The following is a 21,786-nucleotide window of genomic DNA, read 5'->3' on the forward strand; positions in this document are numbered from 1 at the left end:
ACATACCGCACAGAGAATTAGGATATGAAGAGGAAAGAACTGTGTAATTCGTCTTTCACCGACACGCAGCTTTCTGAAGATTTCTCATATATTTCTTTTGCGAATGTTCAGCTCGTTTTTGATTTCTTAATGCAGCGTCGGCTTGTTTCTATTACACATTCTGAATATAATACATACTTATTGACTCAATTTGGCTTAATTTAGGTACTTGCTAAAATCAAAATAGCTCCTATTCGAAACACTGGACTTTTGAAATCACTTTATAACTAGGATTATAATTTAGCTTCAAATTTATGAATATATATGGCCCATTCTCTGTCAAGTGATGTATACCACAACCTTTTATAAAATCAATGGTTTCGTAAATTACAAATAACGTATAGTAAGAAAATGCGTTTTCAAAATTCGGATAACTAGGTAGATAAATTAATTAATCTTTAACTATTTGTCCCTGCAGACTTTCGGAAGTTATTAGCCCGTCGTATTTTAAAAAAGAGTTTCAGTGTGACAACTTTATACAGAGTGATTGGAAATGGGTATAACAGATGCAAGACGTTTTGGTGTCAATTAAACAATACATTTTTCTCTTTTAAGCATTTGCAACTATAACCAATGAACCTGTATATATATGAGCAACACTCACTTTTATTTTTAGTCAAATTACTTTGGTATTGTTTTAAATAAGAATCCAGCTGAAGAAGTGTCCTAGCTTATTGGTTACGTTTAAGACTTATCGTGAACAACATATTTCATGAACAGTTAGTCCAGTTCAATAACGTTAATTTTTCCCGGAGGTCTCATTCCCATTCATTGACTTTAACGACGGTCGTCAATAAATGTCTACGTAAAATCAGATTTTATCGTATTGAAATATTTTTACGTGTTCATCCTATTGGAAATAAATGCAAATATATTTTATGACACAGGAGAAAGCTACTAAAAGTAATTTATTATCGTAAATGCTAACCATTATTTATGCAAGTAATATAATTAATAACGATATTCCGTAGACGTAATTTCAGGCCACAGACGCCCATTGCAAGATATAGGCCCAAAGATATCTATGGGGGATATACCATAATCAGCACAATCAGCAGTGCGGTATTATGGTACGCAAAGGACGCTACTCTTCATCAAATTTGTTTATATGTAATGGCAATCCTACATAATTAATGTGTTCTGTTCTCTACCGCAGAACTACCAGTGCTTATTCCATTACACGATTCGGTAAAAGTTGTTTTTTGTAATACTGAAAGGAAACAGTCGTTCTCTGCGCTCTTACGCAAACGCGATTATCATCAGTTACCAATTTAAATAGTAAAGATATAAAGCGAAGATTTGACACGACTTAAATCAGACGGAATATTTGGAGTTTCGGCGAGTCATTGGTTTTATTAAAATTTGTTATGTAAATACTGAAATAATTTTTACGAAATAATTAAAGATTTTCAATAAACACATTTAAAAATGTTTCATGTATTAATGTCCCAACAAATATATAGAGTACTAATTTTATTTTATAACAATATAAACCAAAAGAAGTGAAGACAAAAAATATTTAAAACAATGTAACTCTCTGCAGGAAGTATGTCGAAGGTTTTTGGCGCAAACAGGAAAAACAGGTAAACGAAATATTCGACCTTTCTTAAAACGTTTGCATTTATCTTGTTTACCTTGCCTAATATTTTTGTATAAAGAATTAAAATACAATATTATACGTTTATATAATAAAATACGGCTTACAGAAGCATTTTATTATCACTTTGTTAGTTTTCAATGTTATAAATACATATATACATTTGAATAAATATATATATTAATCATCATATGGATAGCAAGCACACATTAAAATAGAATTAAATATAGTATAAATATAAATATAGAATAAGTTGGTGTCGTGATAATAAAGTAGAGTAAATTATTAATATGTATGGAAATCTAAAATAATGAGAATCAATCGATTCAAAATAAAAAGTAAAGAAAATAATAGAAATAATACATATTGTGAAATGAAAAGACCAATGAAAAATATTACACAATGTAATAGTTTTCTGGTAGATATTGACAGGTGGAAAAAATCAAAGAAATATAAAGAATTTCTTAAATAAGATTTTACAAATGTATTTAAAAGTTAAGAAGTAGATGTCATAAAAAATAACCATTCACACATAACAATTGAGTGACTTGACTTGACTGTTGAGTAAGACTTGAATATTAAAAATTAACCCTAGCCTACTTTAAGAAAAATATTAACATTTTATAAGCTCTTTTAACAGTTTGAGCTACACTAAAGTATTCAGTTTCAAAACTAAAAGTTAAGGCTATAAGACGAAACGTGTGTGCGCCGAATTATAAACTTACACCTATTACTCTCGTTCAACAAATTACGCAACAGGAAAAGCTTTCTAGCTAACCTTTAGTCACGTTTAAGTACTTTTATATACTGCTGCTTACTGCTCATTGGTCATGTTAAGTTCTTAGAAAATCATTACACACACGTTACTCGCTTATAACGCAAAGTGAAAAATCTTTCAAAGTAAACTGTGTAACAAAGTTAAAGCCAGAATAATGCTATTTTATGCTATCTTTCTTTATTATCCTTTGTATATTAACAAAGTCAACTATTATGCTTATTTCACGGCTTATATAGCCAAGTACACTGTGTACGAAAACTTACTTTTAATACAATAGACAAAAATTTTTCAGGCATACTAAGTTTTTGCATAGTACTAAAACCGAAAGAGTAACTAGTTGTAAATGTTTTTATTAACAGTTATAATAATAAATTTTCAGTGACCGACTTGATGACAAAAAATTTTAACCTACGAGTAAATAAAAAATTAACTGCCATTGAAATACGTAATTCATCGTTTCATTTTTATATAATACAAAATATACAATTATTGCACTTTTTATGTACATAGATTTTACCTCTATCTATTATAGATGGTTATAATAATTGGAACATATGCCAAAATGTCTTAAATAAAACGAAGTTATGTTAAATACACAAACAAAATATATAAAAGAAACAATTCAACAAACCGACGCTTCGATTTGTTCAAAAAGTTTTATCTGATTATATTCGTAGTGTACTTATATCCACTAGACGACTATAACCTTGATTTTTTTTTCGTAAATCTTATTACGTTTATTGATATCATAAACAATTTAATTTTGTTGAGGAATAAAAGTAAAAATTAAATGTAACTGTACTAATCTATCAGCAGTTTGCCCTGGATTTCTCCACGAGATTAAATTGAGACGAACGAAAACGTAATTGCTATAGCTATAGAAACTATAGAATTGGTTAGTTAGAGTGGTTAGCTAGGCAAGTTTAACTGGCAGTGGATAAAATATACGCCACATATCGCACAGAACCGATGGCCATTGCGGTCGTAAAGTTTTAAGAGTGGAGACTACGGAAGCGCAGCGTAACCTGTCCACCAGGTAGACAGATGTTATCGGTACCTTACGCCAACAGGTCTTATTGGAAATCAATGGGGATTACCTGGACGTAAGAGCTGTTAACGCAGTCCAAAATTACTAACAATTAAAATAGACAAAACAACTGTTTTGGAGCTTAGAGGGAACCATACATCATTTAAGCTCAAAAAAATATGTCATTTAACACCTTGTAGAAGTAAGTAGTAGTTTAGTTGGGTTTTATAGAAAATTTTGTATTTTAAAACCAAACATCGAGTACATCAGTTTACAAAAATAAATAGTAAATTTGTACATTTTATGTATTTTTAGAACGTGCAAAAGCGAAACTTGTTCTCTGAAACAAAAAGCAATCAAGTTATATTATTCAGCAGCATTTAATCTCAGTTAAGGATGAAAGATCATCAGAGGGACTGTGTTATCTAAAACATGCCACGTTTAGTTTAAAGATAAATATACATGTATTGACAAATTTATAATCAGAATTTGAAGGAACGTTGATAATAAAATGAGGTCAAAACCCACCTAACGGAATATGTAGTCTTAAGATAGATTTGAGCCAGAAATGTTTTATTAATCGCTTGATGTTCTCCTGAAATGACTCCTAAACACATAATAAATTTTGCCAAAGTATGGCACGGTGGTTATAATAAATTTAAAAGTGTTTTGAATGTTACTGACATGTGAATTCATGTTACATAGCAAGCAAAACAATGAATTTATTGAAAAGCAAATTTTCCGTTCGCATAATTTCCCGAAATTCAGTTAATTGACAACCCCGATCATAAAATTGAACACCATGTACTCTTAACGTAACCTTTCGATTACAACTTTCTTGACTGCGATAAAACTGACATTAAAAAAAACAATATTGAGCAATCTTTAACCACATAAATTCAATATTATTTCTTAATACATTTAAGAAAATATTTAATACAACAATAAAAATAATTAATGTATTTTCTATATATTTTTGTTTTATTTTGGCTTGTAAAACAAAGTTCTTGATAAAAATGTCCTTTATACAAATAAGACATTAGATGTCTTTTCTTCAGTTTCTTTTACCTTCGATAGTTTTTTATTATCATATAAGTTGAGCTTACTGCGTAATAAGAACTATGAAGTATTTAACTTCACTTAAATGAAACAAGTCATTTTAATAAATCAATTAGTTTACATAACTTTATACATAAAAACCTCATTTCCATTCAATAACTTTAACGACGATCGTCAATAAATGTCAACGCAAGATCAGACTTTATTGTACTAAAATATTCTTCACAAGCCCAATTTAAAATGAATATAGAAATCTATTATTAATAGAGTCTATTCAAGTGTTAATGAATACTCTATTTACTTTTTAATCATCAAGTGACAATTTTAATTATAATATATAATTTTTTTTCGGCCCACGTACGCGAAATTCTAAAAATATTATTTTAGTCATCAATCCAACAATAAAGTCATAATAAATAGCGGGTTGAACCTCGCTACCTAAAATAAGGTTAAAGCTAAACGCCAACTGCGTCCTGCCACCTCAATTACGCAAAATCTTTAAATAACTTTTTGGCAACAAAGACCAACCGGTACCACAAAAAAAGTTTATAGGTTAATGAATGCCCTTCCAATTTAACCTTACAAGTGAACTAAATTCAATTTATTGCAAGAAAGGTGGTAGCATAAAAAAGAGCGCAAGACCTACTATCGATACCAAACGAATTCATCCACTCATTGAACCTGACTTTCCTACATCATACATAATACGTAGAAAGTTCAAAGTTATTGTCGTAGGCGTTGTATGAAAGAATGTAAAGCACAGACTACTTTCGATAATTTGCACACAAACATTGGCATCAATCTTGTATTCAAATATTCTTCAAGCAGCGAACTACATAACTACACAACATAATAAACATTACTTTAGTTATCGGTTTTCCGAATAATTTTAACAAGAGCACGTTGTATAATGATTTGCGTTGTTATGGATATATAATGTATTTCTCTGTAGTTTATGTTAATCATATTACCATTTCTAACAGTACAATAAAGATTGTTATTCGAAAATAATGTTTGTTTTTCTTTTGCCTTGTTCGTATTCATTGCGAAGATTGAAGTATTTTACAATATTTAATAATAAGTTACATATACATAAAATTACGGAAGAGAATATTTATTATTTTTTATTTCTATGCGGTGTGTTATTTAACAAGTATATAAAAAACTTGATTTTATCTCATAAATAATTACATCACACAATGGTTTTATTATCATATTAACAATTATCAATCTCTACGAAATCGCATCAAGAACAAGGAATTTCGTAGACGAATGAAAGTAGCCCAGCCCGCGAATTAACAAGTTTAAATGGCATTAGTGGTCGAGGTTCTGGAGTGGAGACCACGGACCGACAAGCAGTGTAGGACTTCCATCAACATGGTGAGCAGGTGACCTTAATAATCGACGGAAAACGACAGAACAAACGACTTTGAACCACTTCGAACTTCGTTCCAGCAGTAAACGCTCTTCAGTTGAAAAGGTGATGATGAATTTGTATTACAAACAAATCATTCAAATATAGTAATGTAAACAGATTTTGAATTATATATCGGTATCTTTAACAATATTAAATAAATATGTACATTAAAAAAAACAGGCAATCACGTTTTAATATTCGATTCATAAAATACAATTTCATTCTAACTGGTGCTGATTCACAAGTTTACTACACACTCTTTAGGGAAGTATCCACTTCTGCCACCATACAAATGTGGAAGTATTAACGTGTTCTGGTTTTAAGGGCACCATTTTTTATCATTGTCAAATACTTTTTGCTTTCTAGCGTGTAAGTTTAAGGTTGCTGCTCGATGGATTTTCAGCTCGGATTACCGCTTCCAAATATTACATATGATTGCGAAGCCGTCCAGTTCTTGAACAGCCTAAGAGGACGTTCCATTAAGTAACTGAGCAAATCGATGCCGCGACAGAACCTTTACTTAGGCCGTCACATGAATTTGATTGGGATAGAGAACCATAGGTATTGAATAATTACTGGCTTGTTAACAAAAGGCCTGTAGATTACTCAAGACCACCTGTGCCAATATGTTTTAAATATACAATTCATAATTACGCTATATACGGGAAAGCATCCATTTGGTAATAGACAAAGAACGTGATGGAGGAGGCCTATGGCTGAAAAGATGATGATGATAATGAAACAACTTCAAAATAATACGAACGAGTGTATTTCTTTGTAAGAGAATAAATAGAAAATCATGATATTAAAGCGCTTTATTAACATATAAAATGAATTCAATATTTGAAATATTACATATATGTTCATTTCATGTACATGCCTTCTAGCCAAAACCTTAAAGGAAATAACTTTTATAATTTACAGAGGTAATAAAAATTCTTATATTTCTACTTAAAAGGAAGTCAGATAATAAATTAATGCTATCAGAAATAAACAACGGAATTTGATAATGTATATCTAAATAAGAATTCGCTGAAAGAATTTAATGAAACATTTCTATTCAGTTCAAATTACTACATTTCACGAAATGCGAAAAAGTTTTTTCGTATATTATTATAAAGCAGAAAAATCTTATAAAAAATTAAGTAAAGAAGTGGCTTTTTGAAAAGTCAATAAAATATTTTAGTATCGCCTTGTTCTTTCCAATGGTTGAGAAACAGGAGCATCTCTTATATCGTATGGACCATATTCCACCACTAGAGTCAAGTACAAATTAGAGGATGCGATACTTTCAATGGTCCTGGCTAACCTTATGCTGGTTTTTTCATAAATATGTATATTATCATCTGTTATTGAGCAGCATTATTCAACATAATGTTGAATAATTGAGAAATGTATAACGGAATCGGATCTGCAAATCTAAATCATATGTAACACAAAAAAAATGAGATAAAATTGCTTTGAATACCTAAATGAGGTTACCACTATAAAAGTTACTAAAGTAGCTCAAAGGAAAATAACTAATAAGCCAGTTGATGGTAGTTTAAAGGATGGAACGTAAATAAGTGACTTAGAAATCAGAGACAATTTACAGAAATAGACCCTGAAGTTGCAAGAGCCAAATAGGAATGGGTTACTAAAACCAAGATCCTATTGCAATCGCCTACTAGAATAAAGACTGTAGAACCAGAAAAGCTTACAAGAAGGCCACAAATACTGTCAGGATACGAGCGGCAGTTATTAAACCTTCACCGTCAAAAACAGTAGAAATAAGGAGATATCAAGGAGGCTTACACTAAATTTATACTCGAGTGCTGCTGAATAAGAAAAAAGTAAAGATATAATAATTTGTCATAATATTAAACGTAATAAGCAGTTGAGACCACTTAAAAATTTAATTAAAATGAAATTTATGGCCAGTAGTCACAGGGCGAGAAATCTTACAGCTGTTTGCAACAGCGGCTAAACTTGTGCTAAGTTTTTAATTTTAAAAGAATGAAATATACATTTAAATCATGATTTTTTTAAGGTTTTATCTCAAGTAAAACTCAGAAATGTTAATATAAAAAGTATACATGTAATTGTATACGTAGGAGGGAATAAATGTTACGAAATCTTAGTCTTAGGACAAAAATCAGAAAAATGTGCTATATCACAAATCTAGGCTCTCGTAATGAATCTTTCTCAGAAATGACTTGTGCCTTAAAACCTTTATTACAATATAGTACAAAAACGATGCAGAATATAATCATAATATAACGTAACCGGTTTCATGTGTAAAACAAATACTATTATTTCTAAATCGGAATAACTTTATTATATGACATCATTTAAATGAATAAGTAACCGTCAGGACCATTTAATGTTTGAAGTTAACTAAATTTGGGGTAAAATAGTCTATACTCACACACCCCTTTTCTATTTCAAAACTCTAGATTCCCAGTGTCTACGTATAGAGTGAGCTAAATAAAACTTTTGTGCTTGTTTTAAAATAAGAGACAATCATAAATTTTAAAAGCAAATATGGGTTGTTAAAAATTGCTAACGGTTTTGTCCCGACATTGTCCGTGTGACAATATTAACCCAAGTATAATATTTCATTTGTTATTAATTAAAGTTCAGGATACCTACAATCTTTGGTCACGAAAAAAGAAAAGTATAACTTAAATAGAAAAAAAAACTTTTTAACAAGACTACATTAAAAAAAGCATTGTCTATTATTTACTAAATGGAAATACATAAAACAAGGGACCAAAAGTGACAGCCTAATGGTTAAAAAAACAGTTCCCTTTCAATAGAAGAATCTTTCTCTGAGATACGCACCATTGTCGTAATTTTTCTACATCTCATGGAGAAGAAAACATCGACAGGAAACTAACGTTTTCTAGAATCTGTATTCCATAAAAATTATAATACTTTTCATTAATCAATCTGATCCTATAATTGTTACTCTACCACATAAGAACGGTCTACTAGCAGAAATTTTCGCAAAAGGTGAGATATTTGTAGATGATATATACAGAGTTACTTTATAGGCTTTTAACCTTAAAGGGCTGAAATTACGGCTCATTTGCTGTCAATTAATGTATGTATCCATTAAGAAATAACGTTATGATAATATACATAGAAAAAGCGTTTTCAATATTCAAATTACTGCCGTGCAGGATTTATACAGATAAAAGTTATTGGCCGACCGTATTCGGATAGAAGAAAATAATTCATCATTATTATACCAACCAATGGTCGCCCAATGAAAGACATAGACATCCGCTAAAAACTGTCGAGATGACTAGTTTTGCGCTGCCAATGACTCCAAAACTAAATTAATAACTTACATGTCTCAGTGATGAGTTCACACAGGGGATTAGAAATATATGTAAAAGCTTTAAAGATTTTACTGTCAAACTGTAAATTCTCTCCTTTAAAGCCTTTACACCCAGAACCAATCGCCCTGTTTATATTTTGTAAGTATTTTAGTTCTAGATGAAAAACTTAGTATAGCTCTTCCTTCCTGTCTACTATGCTACATTCCTGCTTAGAACTATTTTCACTAGCGAGAGATTTCTATCGTTTACTATGTTTGTAATAAAGCGCCAAAAGGACTATGAAGATGGAAAAGGTCATATGCATACTGAGTTTGTTAGAGCCAAAGTAATGAGTTGGATTTTGTAAGAATAACGCCAAAAGTCACGACAAGGTCATCATCTATCACGATTCTATCATTTAGACCATTCTATCCTTTTCTAGTAATAATATATATAACATATATAATTTGAATTGACCTTGTAATCCGTCACTCTAACCAACATCCGTGACAGCGACCTAAGAGCTTAGATACTATCAACCCAGTGAACTACAGTTTCACTCATCTGCCATCATGAGGTTTTGAGAGGAGATATCTGCTTATTAAGCAGAGTTCTAGATCAAAGAAGTCTAGAATTAACGCATATAGAACATCGCCACCTCAAGCCCTGTAAAACTGTAAATGCAAGCAGTATTTGTAGATAAAAAAGAATAAGGCTCCTTTAAAACTGTCGAAATTAGTATTTACGTTTTACGGAAAACTAGTTTAGTTGCCGGAGCGAGAAATAATAGATTCAAACTACGATCCTTTTCTATATATTCTTTATTAAAATCAGAATTATTTAACAATATATAGACACCAGGTGTCCCCTACCCGCTACGTGTGGCCCGCACTGCTTTTTGCAGGTGTAATTTCATATTTCTTTCTTCTACTATTCTTAGTAATTTTAGTACGCAATATTCTGGTCAAGTTTTAAACCTATAATTTCTACAGTTTGAAATTTATCATCTATAATGAATATCTTTGAACCTTCCCTGCGGGTGGAATTTCATAAAAATTGTTATTGACTGTTGTCAACTCTGTAAAAGGAGTACTCCAACCAATTCTTTAATATCTTGACTTTATGAGTTCAGTGACATCTTGATACACCCCCCCCCCCCATGATTTAATATTATATGAAGTAAGTACCTAAGATATATTTAATTTGTTAGTTAGCTAATTCTTGTTAGTCTATCAAACAAACGATTTGAAAAATAACTGGCAGCATATTTGATTTTATTTGGACCAGTACAAGTATATAATGCGTAATGTGCGTAATTCCTAAATATAAAAATATTAATACCAATGACTACTTCAATATTTAATGTCACTTATGTTATATATTTGCGTTTTTTACCTCTAATTCTTCGTATTTATGCTATATACGTGTGCTACGTGTGTATGCTTAATTTTAATTTGTTACAATTGAAAATAGCAAGAGCTCTGTAATTGAAGAGCTTTTCTAGGATCTTCAACAAAAATATTTTTATTATATAATTCGCGTACATAATAATTTTTATAGTTTATTTGTTTATATGTATTTTAAAAATTTCGTAGTTAACGGTTATAAAAATCTTAACGGTCAAGATAAAAAATAAAGTAAGTAAAGATTTACATTGTTATTTTTATCAAATAATACAATACACTTAACGGATAAGTAATAATTTTCACATAAAATACACTTAATTTTTATTTACCGTGTTTTTATTAAAATATCCAAATTTTACAACTAATAACATTATATCTAACCATGCTATTATTTTTTCTAAAGAAACAATCATATAAACAAAAAAGGTAAACGTAGAACCAGGAATCGGGTTCAAATATTCGGTTAACCCTTTTCCTCTTTCCACTCAAACGTAATCGAATTTCCCGCAAGTAGCTCAATTATCTAAATTTACTTGGCTTTTAATTTCTTATTGAAACAGTTTTCCGAAATTGTCTTTATTTTGATACTCATTAGTTGTCATTATTTTTAACAAATCCTTTGTTTTGGTCTGCCGATAAAATTACATGATAGATAATGATGCAATAAAGTGATATAATAGACCATTACCATATTTGTTATAATTTAGTGATACCATTTGATATGACTTAAATATTTTTGTTACTAGACCTGACTTTTATTGTTGCCCTTGGTGGCACTTAAACTACTTTCAAGGTAGCGAAACTCGAAAGTCTCCTGGAGAGCCACAGCTCGGGACGCTATTCAACAATTTCAACAGATAAGGAGTGCGCCGTTTTTGGAGTAACTTGGACCAAGAAACCCTTAAAGGGTACCTAGACTTGAGCTGGCACTCGTAGATAATACCCGTTTAACCGACCCGTTAGCATTCCGACTCAAAGCGCCCATGAGCCGCCGCTATTACCTCGCTTATCCGCCTGAGAAAGCGGGACTAACTATACGACGCCTTTGCCACTTATTAAAACCTATTTAAAAAGTAATTACCTTTTTAACTACTTACCTAATTACCCTATTAAAAACTAAACAATAAAAATCCTTTTAAAGAATAAGTATTTTGTTAATTAATTTTATATTAAACTATATAATTATTTATGACAATACTGGAAAGAGTCGCACCGCATTGGCAAATTACGTATAACATGATTATGTGACATATCCGTAACGTAAGCTGTCTCCGGCGTATTTATTATATACACTCTCTAATATAATAAATAAATTTGAATTTGTTACATTACTTAATATTAACAAATTATTACTTACTGGGTTTTGCTAACAAAAACTGTCTCAACCCTCAGCGTTTTAATCTTATCGAGAGGCTTTATTAAAAAAAAATCAAACATTCGAGCTACTTTTATGTAATAAGCATAACATTCCTTTATGCAATCTGATGTTGTCAACCTTGATATGTTTCATAAATATTTTAATTATTCTAACCAACCATTTTGGTAAAAAAATAATGTTATTAACTTTAACATGAATTTTATTAAAAACTCAATGTCTATATATTAGTAAATGGTTTAGCAATGTTCAACAAACTGGACAGGATTATAATCATCTAAGGAATAAAAATAACATTCTAAGTTTACCATAAGGCAAAAATAAATAGGCCCAAAGGAGATTTTGTTTTTTTTTATTTCTCAGGAAGCAAACGATTCACAGCATTGGTGGGATACAGAGGTCTTTCAACACTGGACCGAAACATTCATTTTCCTGAAAAATTTCTTTGTTTTTTGATATACAAGTAGACAATACAACAGCACTTTATACATAAGTACCCAAATATAAAAATATGGGAAAACAATATTATAAATACGTATGCAGTAGGGCAGTAGTAAGATTTAGTAAAGCGAGTTCATTGCAAATTTGTATTAAACTATACACCTTACTAAATCACAATTTCTAGTTATTTCAAATTTATTTATCACATTTATAACACTCTGTACAAAGTAAAAAAATATGTTCATATTTTTATTAGTACAAAATAAAGCTGCACTGTATCATAACGACTGGGTAGCTGTAATTATATTGGGAAAAAGTAATACGTAATTCAATTTGAAAGTGTACTTATCATATGCAGACATTCACAAACTAACTTCAATGAGCAGTAAGTTTAACTAAATTCAATGATTTCTACAAGTTGCTGCTGAAGCCGTCGCTGTTAGAGGCTAAGTATACTTAAAGATACAATTAAGTTAATATTCATCCTATTTTAACCTATGCATTAACCTCTTTAAATATCATAGTAAAATTATTAAGATTTAAATAACACAATTACAATATATGGACATACAACCTTCATAAAGATTGGTACAGATAATATGCAAACATTTTATATCAACAATCTCCTTAAGAGTGTCTATTAACGGAATAGAACATAATAAATTAATATAATCACGCAAAAAAACATCTACCTTATTGTCGTCTGAAGCTTTTTTTAATTTTTACAATTTACTCTTATTTTTTACTTTTCAATGGTTCACAAGATTGTTTTATAGTTGTCCGTAGGCTAAATTCCTTTAAAAAAAATTCTAAAATGTTACACCAGGTTGTTGTAGGAGAATTTCTAAGTTTTTACAATATTATAATTAAAATATAATTTTGGTTTTTCACATTTTGTTTATATCAAACATATTCTATACAATTAATATGACATTAAATCAAGATGCATTAACAAAGTGCATTTTTTGTTTTTTTTTTTTTTGTTTTGTTTAATTTTTTACTATTTGTAACTCAAAGATTCTAAATTAAATTTGTTTTAAATAGACTTTAAATAAGATTTCGTCCGTCATTACAGTCCGTTAATAAGACCCGCAGTACCCACCTCTGCATTATATATTGTTTCCATAAAAAAATCGAGTATACAACCATTCGAATTTAACAGTTTTCGTAACAGGGGATTAAAAATGCAAAATTGTGATTTGTGACAATTTTTGTACAAAAATCATAAAATATACTACTTGGAACACTCAAATTGTTACAAAATAATTTACAAATATACTCAATACCTAAATATTTTCTAGATATATAAACCGAAGTATTTACAAAATATGAACGCGTCGAAGGTGACAAATTGCCTTCCTTATAAATTTGTAATTATTTACAATGACTATGTATAAAACACTTACATTATTAATTTAAAGAGCATTGCATTTTATGAGCTTGATCAAAGTATATTCCCTTGTTCAATAATCAATTCAACCCTACTTGCACACTGCAATGTGATCAGTCATTTTATGCTTCAGATTTCATTCAATTAACCAATCTTAACAACCGAAACTTTCAATTTGTATTGTATTCGAAAAATTCATGAGCCACGGAAACAAAGAATAAGTATTAGAAATCAGTCTTGAATCAAAGGAAACAATTACCACTATATCAAGTTTCAACTTTGAACTTTACATTGAATTTATTTGAAATCACACTAATAATTCAATAGTTTTGAGAGTTTAAGAGTATCATACATTGATTTAAAACAGTGGGAAAACAGAACTTTAGGGAATTCCACATTTTGGAATAAAACAAATTTATCTCGCAAACAAAATAGTACGAGGTATTAAATAAGTGTATTTATTACCTGTCTTGTTTTTATAATTCTCGGTCAAAGATGTAAGTGAAATTAAATTTAAAACTTGCTTAAAATTACTTTGTCCTACTCTGATTACACTAATAACCAATTCTACTTGTACTAATGAAACTTTAGATTTAGTTCAAAAAGCTTAAAACGATGAGTATAGAGAACGAAATTTTATACTGTTATTAAACGTTTATAATACATAAAGACAAGTAAGAAAATCGACAAATTTTTGTGTTTAGCTATTTTTGCAACAAATACATTAATTTCAGTACATTTCTTTTAATTATGGCACTGTCACTTTTTCTTTTAGCACTGGTTTAAATATGGGCAATGTTCATATAAATTTAAACTGGTGATATCAACCTCTATATCCTAAAAAAAATGTTTTGTGGAACCAAGAAATAGAATTGCCAAATCGTATTTAGCGTAAAATGTATTTCTCCTATACTGTTTCAGTCTACTGTTCAAACACACCATTTGGTGCATCTTACATATTGTCATTTGCTTTAGTAGGCATATGGGACATACATAATCTCTAGTCAGAAATATTGCCTGCGGTGACTAGAGTTGTTGAAAATCATAGATTTTTATTTCACTTTTCTTTTGATTTTTTTTGTCATTGCAACACCGCAGCTTTTATAGTCTTCAAAACCTATATTTTTGAGCTTTACATGTCAACTACAAATTATAGTCAAATTGATATCCTTGAATGATCTTTGATTATGACAAAATATAATTTTTCTTATAAACTAGTTGTGGGTGTTAACTATGCATAATAAACATAATATAAACATTCGGCTGTTAAATGAGGATGTCGTATTTTCCTAGAATTTTTTTAATTTATATTACAGTACCATTATCAACAGTTTTGACAATTTTTTTTACATTTCTTTGCTTCAGTGCACATAGTGCAATGTTAAAAAATTGTTACTGGTGGTGTATTTATTTACTAAAGATCTTAAAAAACTTAGAAATGATGGCATATATAGAATTGAACCACTTCTTAACCATCATTAACATTTCAGCTGCAGGACACCCATTGCTGGGCATAGATCTTCCCTTTCTCAGATTACAATCAGTTTTTGGGAGCTATGTAGACAGAAACTGATTGCATAGTTTCTAAAATTACTTGACCTAATTTACGTTGCCTAACTACTCTGAAAGACTAAAGTAATTTTGCTTAAAAAGTTTTTTTGAAACCTGACAACAAATATGAGTTTATGACATAAAAAAGCACATGATTCTTTTACAAGTATTATACAAGTAGTAATTAATTAATCTGTGTGTTTCACACTGTAATTTTGATGAAATTGTATTAGTTCCAAGTAAGCTAAGCATATATTACTTCAAAACTGAGAATAATTGTAAGATCTAAAATAAAACATTTAGAAATTTGGCAACAACCTGTTGCTACATGAACTACAGAGTAATAAATCAATCCACCACCATAACAATATATATTGTAGGAAATGACAAAATGGATGAAATCTTGTTTCTATATTTTTAACCAGACAATAATTTTAGTAATTACCTTTTTAAAAAATATACTAAATATAATAATCAATGTTTAGATGTTTAAATTTTTACCATCATCAAATTGAATCAAATCATACAAAAATAAGGAGATTATATACAAAAAGCAATTGGATTGGTATTTCATCTCTCTTCAAAAATATGTTTCAACCTTAGGTATTCTATTAGATTTTTAGGTTGGTATTTGCTTTTTAATTTAAAATTGTACACAGAAGTTAATGCATAACATCCTATTGACCAAAGCTAATACAAGTTTGACATCACCAGTCTAAATTATTAAGATATGAAAGTTCAAATAATTGTTACATTAATAATATATTTAGAATGTTTTCTTAATAATTAGAAAAAGAAACCTAAATTGTCAATTATCATGAATTAGAATAACAATAATAGAAAAAATATGATGCTGGAATTTCAGATATAAATAATGATAAAAACTGTACCGTAGGATAACTAATACCATACCTATGCCCACACTCGACAAGTAAAAACATTTTTTTTAAATATTATATACAAAGGCACAAAAAGAGTTATTTATAAACCTTAAAACGCTAAAAACCTATGTAGATAGTTTCAAATAGCAACAATTCAATTTACATTTTTTTTGGTTTTTATTTACTTACAAGATTATAAAGTCATATCTAATTTGAGTATCAGATTGTGTCAAAACTGATTTTATTTACCATCAAAATAAAATTAGTTTGAATGCAAAATACATGGAATTCCCTATCCATTCTAAACAAAATCATTAGATGTTAATTTAGTTTACTGTAACTGCACTTTCAATCAAGTTGATGAAATATTAATAAACAAATCTACAGTTCAAATGACCTTTATAATATAAGCAATGAATAGAAAAAATTAATTTCATAATTACTTCTCTATTGTTCCTCAATGAGAAAATTTTAAAAAATTGTACAACTTTTACAAAATTAAAGTGTTAAAGAATTCCTGTATGTAAATTTTGAAGGACTAAACTAAATTTTCACACATAAAAAGCAAAAGATTGAAAGTGCGCCACACTAAAGTTATTATGTTTTCATTTGTTTTTTTTTTCAGTAACACATATACTAATATTAATGGCTACTGTTAATTTCAATTAATAAAGTTAAATGTCAAATCGTAAATATATATAGGGGATATTTGCCGCTCTGTTTATGTGGACGTATTCCGATCGGCGCAATCGACCGTCCTTGTTCTTTCTTGCCCAAGTTGAAGGCATCAATGCCTAATCCAGGCTAGAGTCAATAACTCACCTGAATAATTCTTGGCGATATGCGTGCATCTTTATGCCATCAAGTCTATGCACGATTTCTTACTTTTCTGTCGATTCTGGAGGAGCACCACCGAAATCCAACTGGTAACCACCTGCTCTAGTCATTTCCTCCATGCTTGGTTCTTTACACTCATGGCCGGCATGGCCTGCCCCTCCGCAATTCCAACACGAAAGTTTTGGAGGTGCGTAAATAACAGGAACAAAGCCAGCATATGGTGGAGTAGGATATGGTGGGGGCTCACCGTTTGCGAAAGATGGTTGGGGAGGCCGGTAAGCTGGTGGAGGCGTGGGATAGGCAAATGGCCGGGGATAAGGTAGAAAAGGTACTGGAGGTGCATTAGGGGTTGGACCTGAAGGTGTGGCCCTGCGTGGTTGTGGTGCAGGAGTCCCGGGTGGCGAAGATGCTGCACTGGACCCACTATCTGAAGACGAACGGGTTGGAGGGATGTAAGCACCAGCTCGTCTTCTTACTCCATTTAACTTTTCTAATGATCGATATTGCTGGTTAACTGCATTTATTTCTCTTAATCTCTCTTCTCCTATATTATGTCGTATCTGAAAAATTTTAAATTTAAATTATGCTTTCACAATCATCACACTCTGGACAAACAAAAATTATTGGTTATGCATAAGTTTTAAATGCAAAGTTTATATTGGTTTTCCTAAAATCTATCTTAAGCTTTCAACATCCAATCATATATTAATAGTCAAGGTGCCCCGGTAATGTATAAATAATGTAAAAAAAAATTACAGTTCTGAGAGCATATTAATTTTTTTTCAGAATCTATATAAGTTCTATAAATTAGAATTCATCACAATGACAACACCATATTTAAAACAATGAAGGAAGAAATATTTATGAAGGTACCTCAGCTACAGTTAAATTTTCAAAATTTGCAGCAAGGTGTGGCAAGGGAGATGGATCCGAAACAGCTGTAGACAGATTTTGTAAGGGTGGTGACCGCTCACGCGAAAGACGTCGTCTAATCCTAGGTGAACCTGCCCGACTGTCACCTGGGGAAGACACTAAGGGCGATTGAGGAGCTCCACCAGGTGTAGGATAATTTAAGACCTGAAAAGAATGACGAAACCATCAACATCATAATTTTCACACAAGATATCCTTGGACATAGACCTACCATATGCACTTCTTAAGTATTTTACCTGGAGAAGTCTAACGTCTTCTGTCTGATTATACTGTACTAGGAAAATAGTCCATTCATCTCATCACCATCATAATTTCAGCTACAGGATATCCTACGCTGGACATGTCTCCCCATAGATTTCTAATAGAACAAGATGGAAATGGCCTACACTCAGTGTCATCTGATGAAAAATTTCTGATTCATTTATCTACCAGTTCCAAATGTAGAGACATTCCCAGCAATGCTCTCTCAAGTTTCTGAAGATGGAAAACCATGATCAGCAATCAAAAGGTATATATCAATATTAGTAGTACAGAAATAAATATATATATATATACATATACAAATATATATATATATCAGAAATTCTTCAGATAATTTTGGTAATAATAATAGAAAAAAATTCTTAAAACAATTACAACATGAAACTATTTGTTTTAAAATTTTATAAATCCTATTGTTACTCCCTCCTGGGCATTACCAGAATAAATCCTGTTAAAAATAAGCATCAAAAACTTAATACTGTTGAACTGATTAAGCTTCTATAATGAATTTTAAATGTCCTTAAAACCTAGCCTAGTCTTTCAATTAAATATCAATTCAATTAATTGTATTTTATCATTATTTGTTATAAAATATCACTGGCTTTTAAATAAACAGGTATTACACTGTTACATGCAGAACAGTGTAATACCAATATTTAAAATAAAATTGCACAACATCACATCTAAATTAAGTGCATCATGTATTTTACTAATTTAGGTGCAAAAATCACTACTTCATTTCATCAAGTAAATGAAAAAGTGAGACTTTTTGATGAAATGTCTTACCACTAGTAAATAGGTATTAGTGTACCTTTACCTCTAATGGTTGGTTAATTGGTGATACTATTATATTTGCAGGCCATGCATGTTGTCCGATAAACTCTCCCATGTTGTACTGTGGCAATGGCAAACCAGGTGGAGGATGAGGTACTTCCCCCAACATTGGCACCACACCTCCAGCGCCAGTCAATACTGGTGGTGAACTCAATTCAGGAACACCATCTGTGTTTGTAGACTGAAAAAAAATTCAAACATATATAGACCCAACCTTTTTAAAAAATAAACTACAAAAACTTCATTTAGTGTTGTTTTAAAATCTTCAAAGTTCAGAAATTCACCAGTAAAATTAGAATACACATGTAACTTACACACATACAAATTATAGTAACAATGTTTAAATTACACATGAAAAATATGATTATTGGTAAAATTGTACATATATGTCTATAAATTTTTGACTTGTGATATTTAACAAAAGAACAAAAGTTTTTTTCTTATTAAGTACTTAAAGTAAATATTGTATATGCTATTATTTATAATAGTATTACTTGTAATAGTATTTTGTATAAATGATAAATGGTAAATAATGTTATTATTTATACATTGTTAAATAAATATAAGAACATGAAATGTTTCATCACCAATGTAGTTGAGAAAGTTCAGAAATCAGTTTATTTTCATTAATGATTTTTTTAAAGTTTACAAACTTGTCCTTAGAGGTTATAATATAAACAAAACTTTTGTTAATTTTCATAAATCATTAGCAAAACTTATCAATACCTTTAAAGTCACTTCACTGAACATACCTTATGAAGTCTGTGTGGTATAAAATTTATACAATTTATCTAACTTTGTTCACAACACATAATACAATTAATTTACATTAATTTAAATCAGAATTATGATGAAATAACACTCTTTAATAGAAGACAATATTATTATTAAAGAAGTTTTAATAATACTAACCTGAACCCCAGAAGTTTTAACAAACATGATACCAGGTGGTGGTGGTACCAAGCCAGACAAGCTTGGTGGGGCAACTGACATATTCTGTGTGATACTGGATTGGTTGTGGCATCCACTAACAGGTGCTATATTTATATGTTCTTGCTGTTCTTGATAATGTATTCGTTGGTCCTCAAGCTTCAATTTTTCTAATATTTCACCAAAGTGTGACTTCTGGTCAAAAGTAAAAGCTGGGTGATGTAACGCCATCGTATACAACAACAGAATCTCTTCCAAAAGATCGCCGTACAAACCCTTCAGCAAACCACACTGCTCCAAACTGACCATTGCATTGTACAATGTGGTGGCACAAGCGAAATTACAGGAACGTAATAATGACACATACAAGGCCATTTTTCGTCGAGTTCTAGGATCAGTGTTCGCGCCACCAATATCTGCCGCCAGATCTGTAGGATTGTTAGCTCTAAGTTCTGCACCACGCAACTCTTGAAAATCTCGCTTCCCGAGCTCTTCTAAATAAGTGCCAATAAACCGCAATTCGAATGGTAAGCACATGTTTAACAATGTACACATTGCGTCTATGCGTTTGTAGCTTTCCAATTCTTTAAACCATGATACCACGTCCTCTTTGCAAACCATTTCCAGAACACATTGAAATTTGAAGTAAAGAATCAACCGGTCCCCTGCAGCCGCAGCTCTCCTTTATCTTATAATTTTTGGCACACACCTTTGTGGTTATAAATTGGTGGTAATAGTTTCAATCTTTCCAATTGTAACATTAGTAATGAAACTGTTAAAAGCTTTTTATCAGTATTCTAGTAGTACACCTATTGGTTAAGCAACTACGAGCAATGCTAATAGTTTTGTCTTGTCTATACTGAATCGGTCTATGGAAAAAAACAGACAATGAAAATTTGGTTGCAAAACATAAAAACAGCTTTATAAGTTTTGCCATCTTTAAATTAATGTAAGTTAATTTATTGTAGGAACGGTTATTTGCCATTAAAATATTATTTGTTCATTAATTTATGCCCTTAAGATTATTTCTTTTTTGAAAAACTGAAAGATTGGACGATTATTGAATCACAACATTTTTGTATACCGTTAACAACTTTATTTAATAATATATCCAGAAAATAAATTATAACTATTTTTAATTACAAGTGCATTTTTCTTCAATAATCGTACACTCCTCATTTCATTTATTCCACAAATGACGGTTAAGTTTATGTATATCGTCTTAAAAATATTTTTTATTTACACAAAATGGTTGATATACAATTTGAATTACAGAAAAGGCCTCTCTAAATAAATAACTTGATAATTTCTACATAAACTTTGTTTACATTTCTAAAAATTTACTGCATCCTGATTGCATCTAGTTACGCAATAATTATGAATTAAACATATATATACAATATTTTTGTGTATCGTGTCAAGTGCTTACAAAATTATTAAGATTTTTAACATTTAAAACCTTATTTAAGAGAGAAATAGAATTCTCAATGGTAATTAAGAAATAGATAGGTAAATTAGAATAGAACATACTTCAATTAAAAATTGATTATTAGTAGTATATTATAATAAAATAATATAAAATAAGGACTTTAGCTTGCAGTCTTATTTTTTTTAGAAAAAATCACGGTTATTTGTTTACATTAATGTACGTAGTAACAACATAAAAGCTTTGCAGTTACAATTAATAAAACCAAAGTTACCTTGAAAAAATAATACGAGAATAAT

At 30.2% G+C, this 21,786-nt stretch overlaps 1 protein-coding gene across 1 annotated transcript; it reads right to left on the reverse strand.

The window, feature by feature from the left end:
• Nucleotides 1-14,469: 14,469 nt before the first annotated feature.
• Nucleotides 14,470-20,884, reverse strand: LOC137922068 (uncharacterized). Its single transcript, XM_068764918.1, has 4 exons — nucleotides 20,044-20,884; nucleotides 19,115-19,312; nucleotides 17,977-18,180; nucleotides 14,470-17,663 (listed from the first exon to the last, which is right to left on the reverse strand). The coding sequence occupies exons 1-4, from the start codon at nucleotides 20,680-20,682 to the stop codon at nucleotides 17,148-17,150; spliced, it is 1,557 nt and encodes a 518-aa protein (XP_068621019.1). The 5' UTR covers nucleotides 20,683-20,884; the 3' UTR covers nucleotides 14,470-17,147.
• Between the last annotated feature and the right edge of the window lie 902 nt (nucleotides 20,885-21,786).

The sequence above is a fragment of the Battus philenor genome, unplaced genomic scaffold (assembly GCF_028537555.1).
Source record: "Battus philenor isolate CCGP_79_NKW_IND1 unplaced genomic scaffold, ilBatPhil1.0.hap1 SCAF_2, whole genome shotgun sequence".
Classification (NCBI taxonomy): domain Eukaryota; kingdom Metazoa; phylum Arthropoda; class Insecta; order Lepidoptera; family Papilionidae; genus Battus; species Battus philenor.

Coding starts and splice junctions, on each gene's coding strand:
- LOC137922068 (XM_068764918.1), bottom strand. CDS start 20,682: ATGGTTTGCAAAGAGGACGTGGTATCATGGTTTAAAGAATTGGAAAGC. Junction 19,313..20,043: donor TTAAAACTTCTGGGGTTCAG/GTTAGTATTATT, acceptor ATTTTTTTTCAG/TCTACAAACACAGATGGTGT. Junction 18,181..19,114: donor CAATTAACCAACCATTAGAG/GTAAAGGTACAC, acceptor CATTCTTTTCAG/GTCTTAAATTATCCTACACC.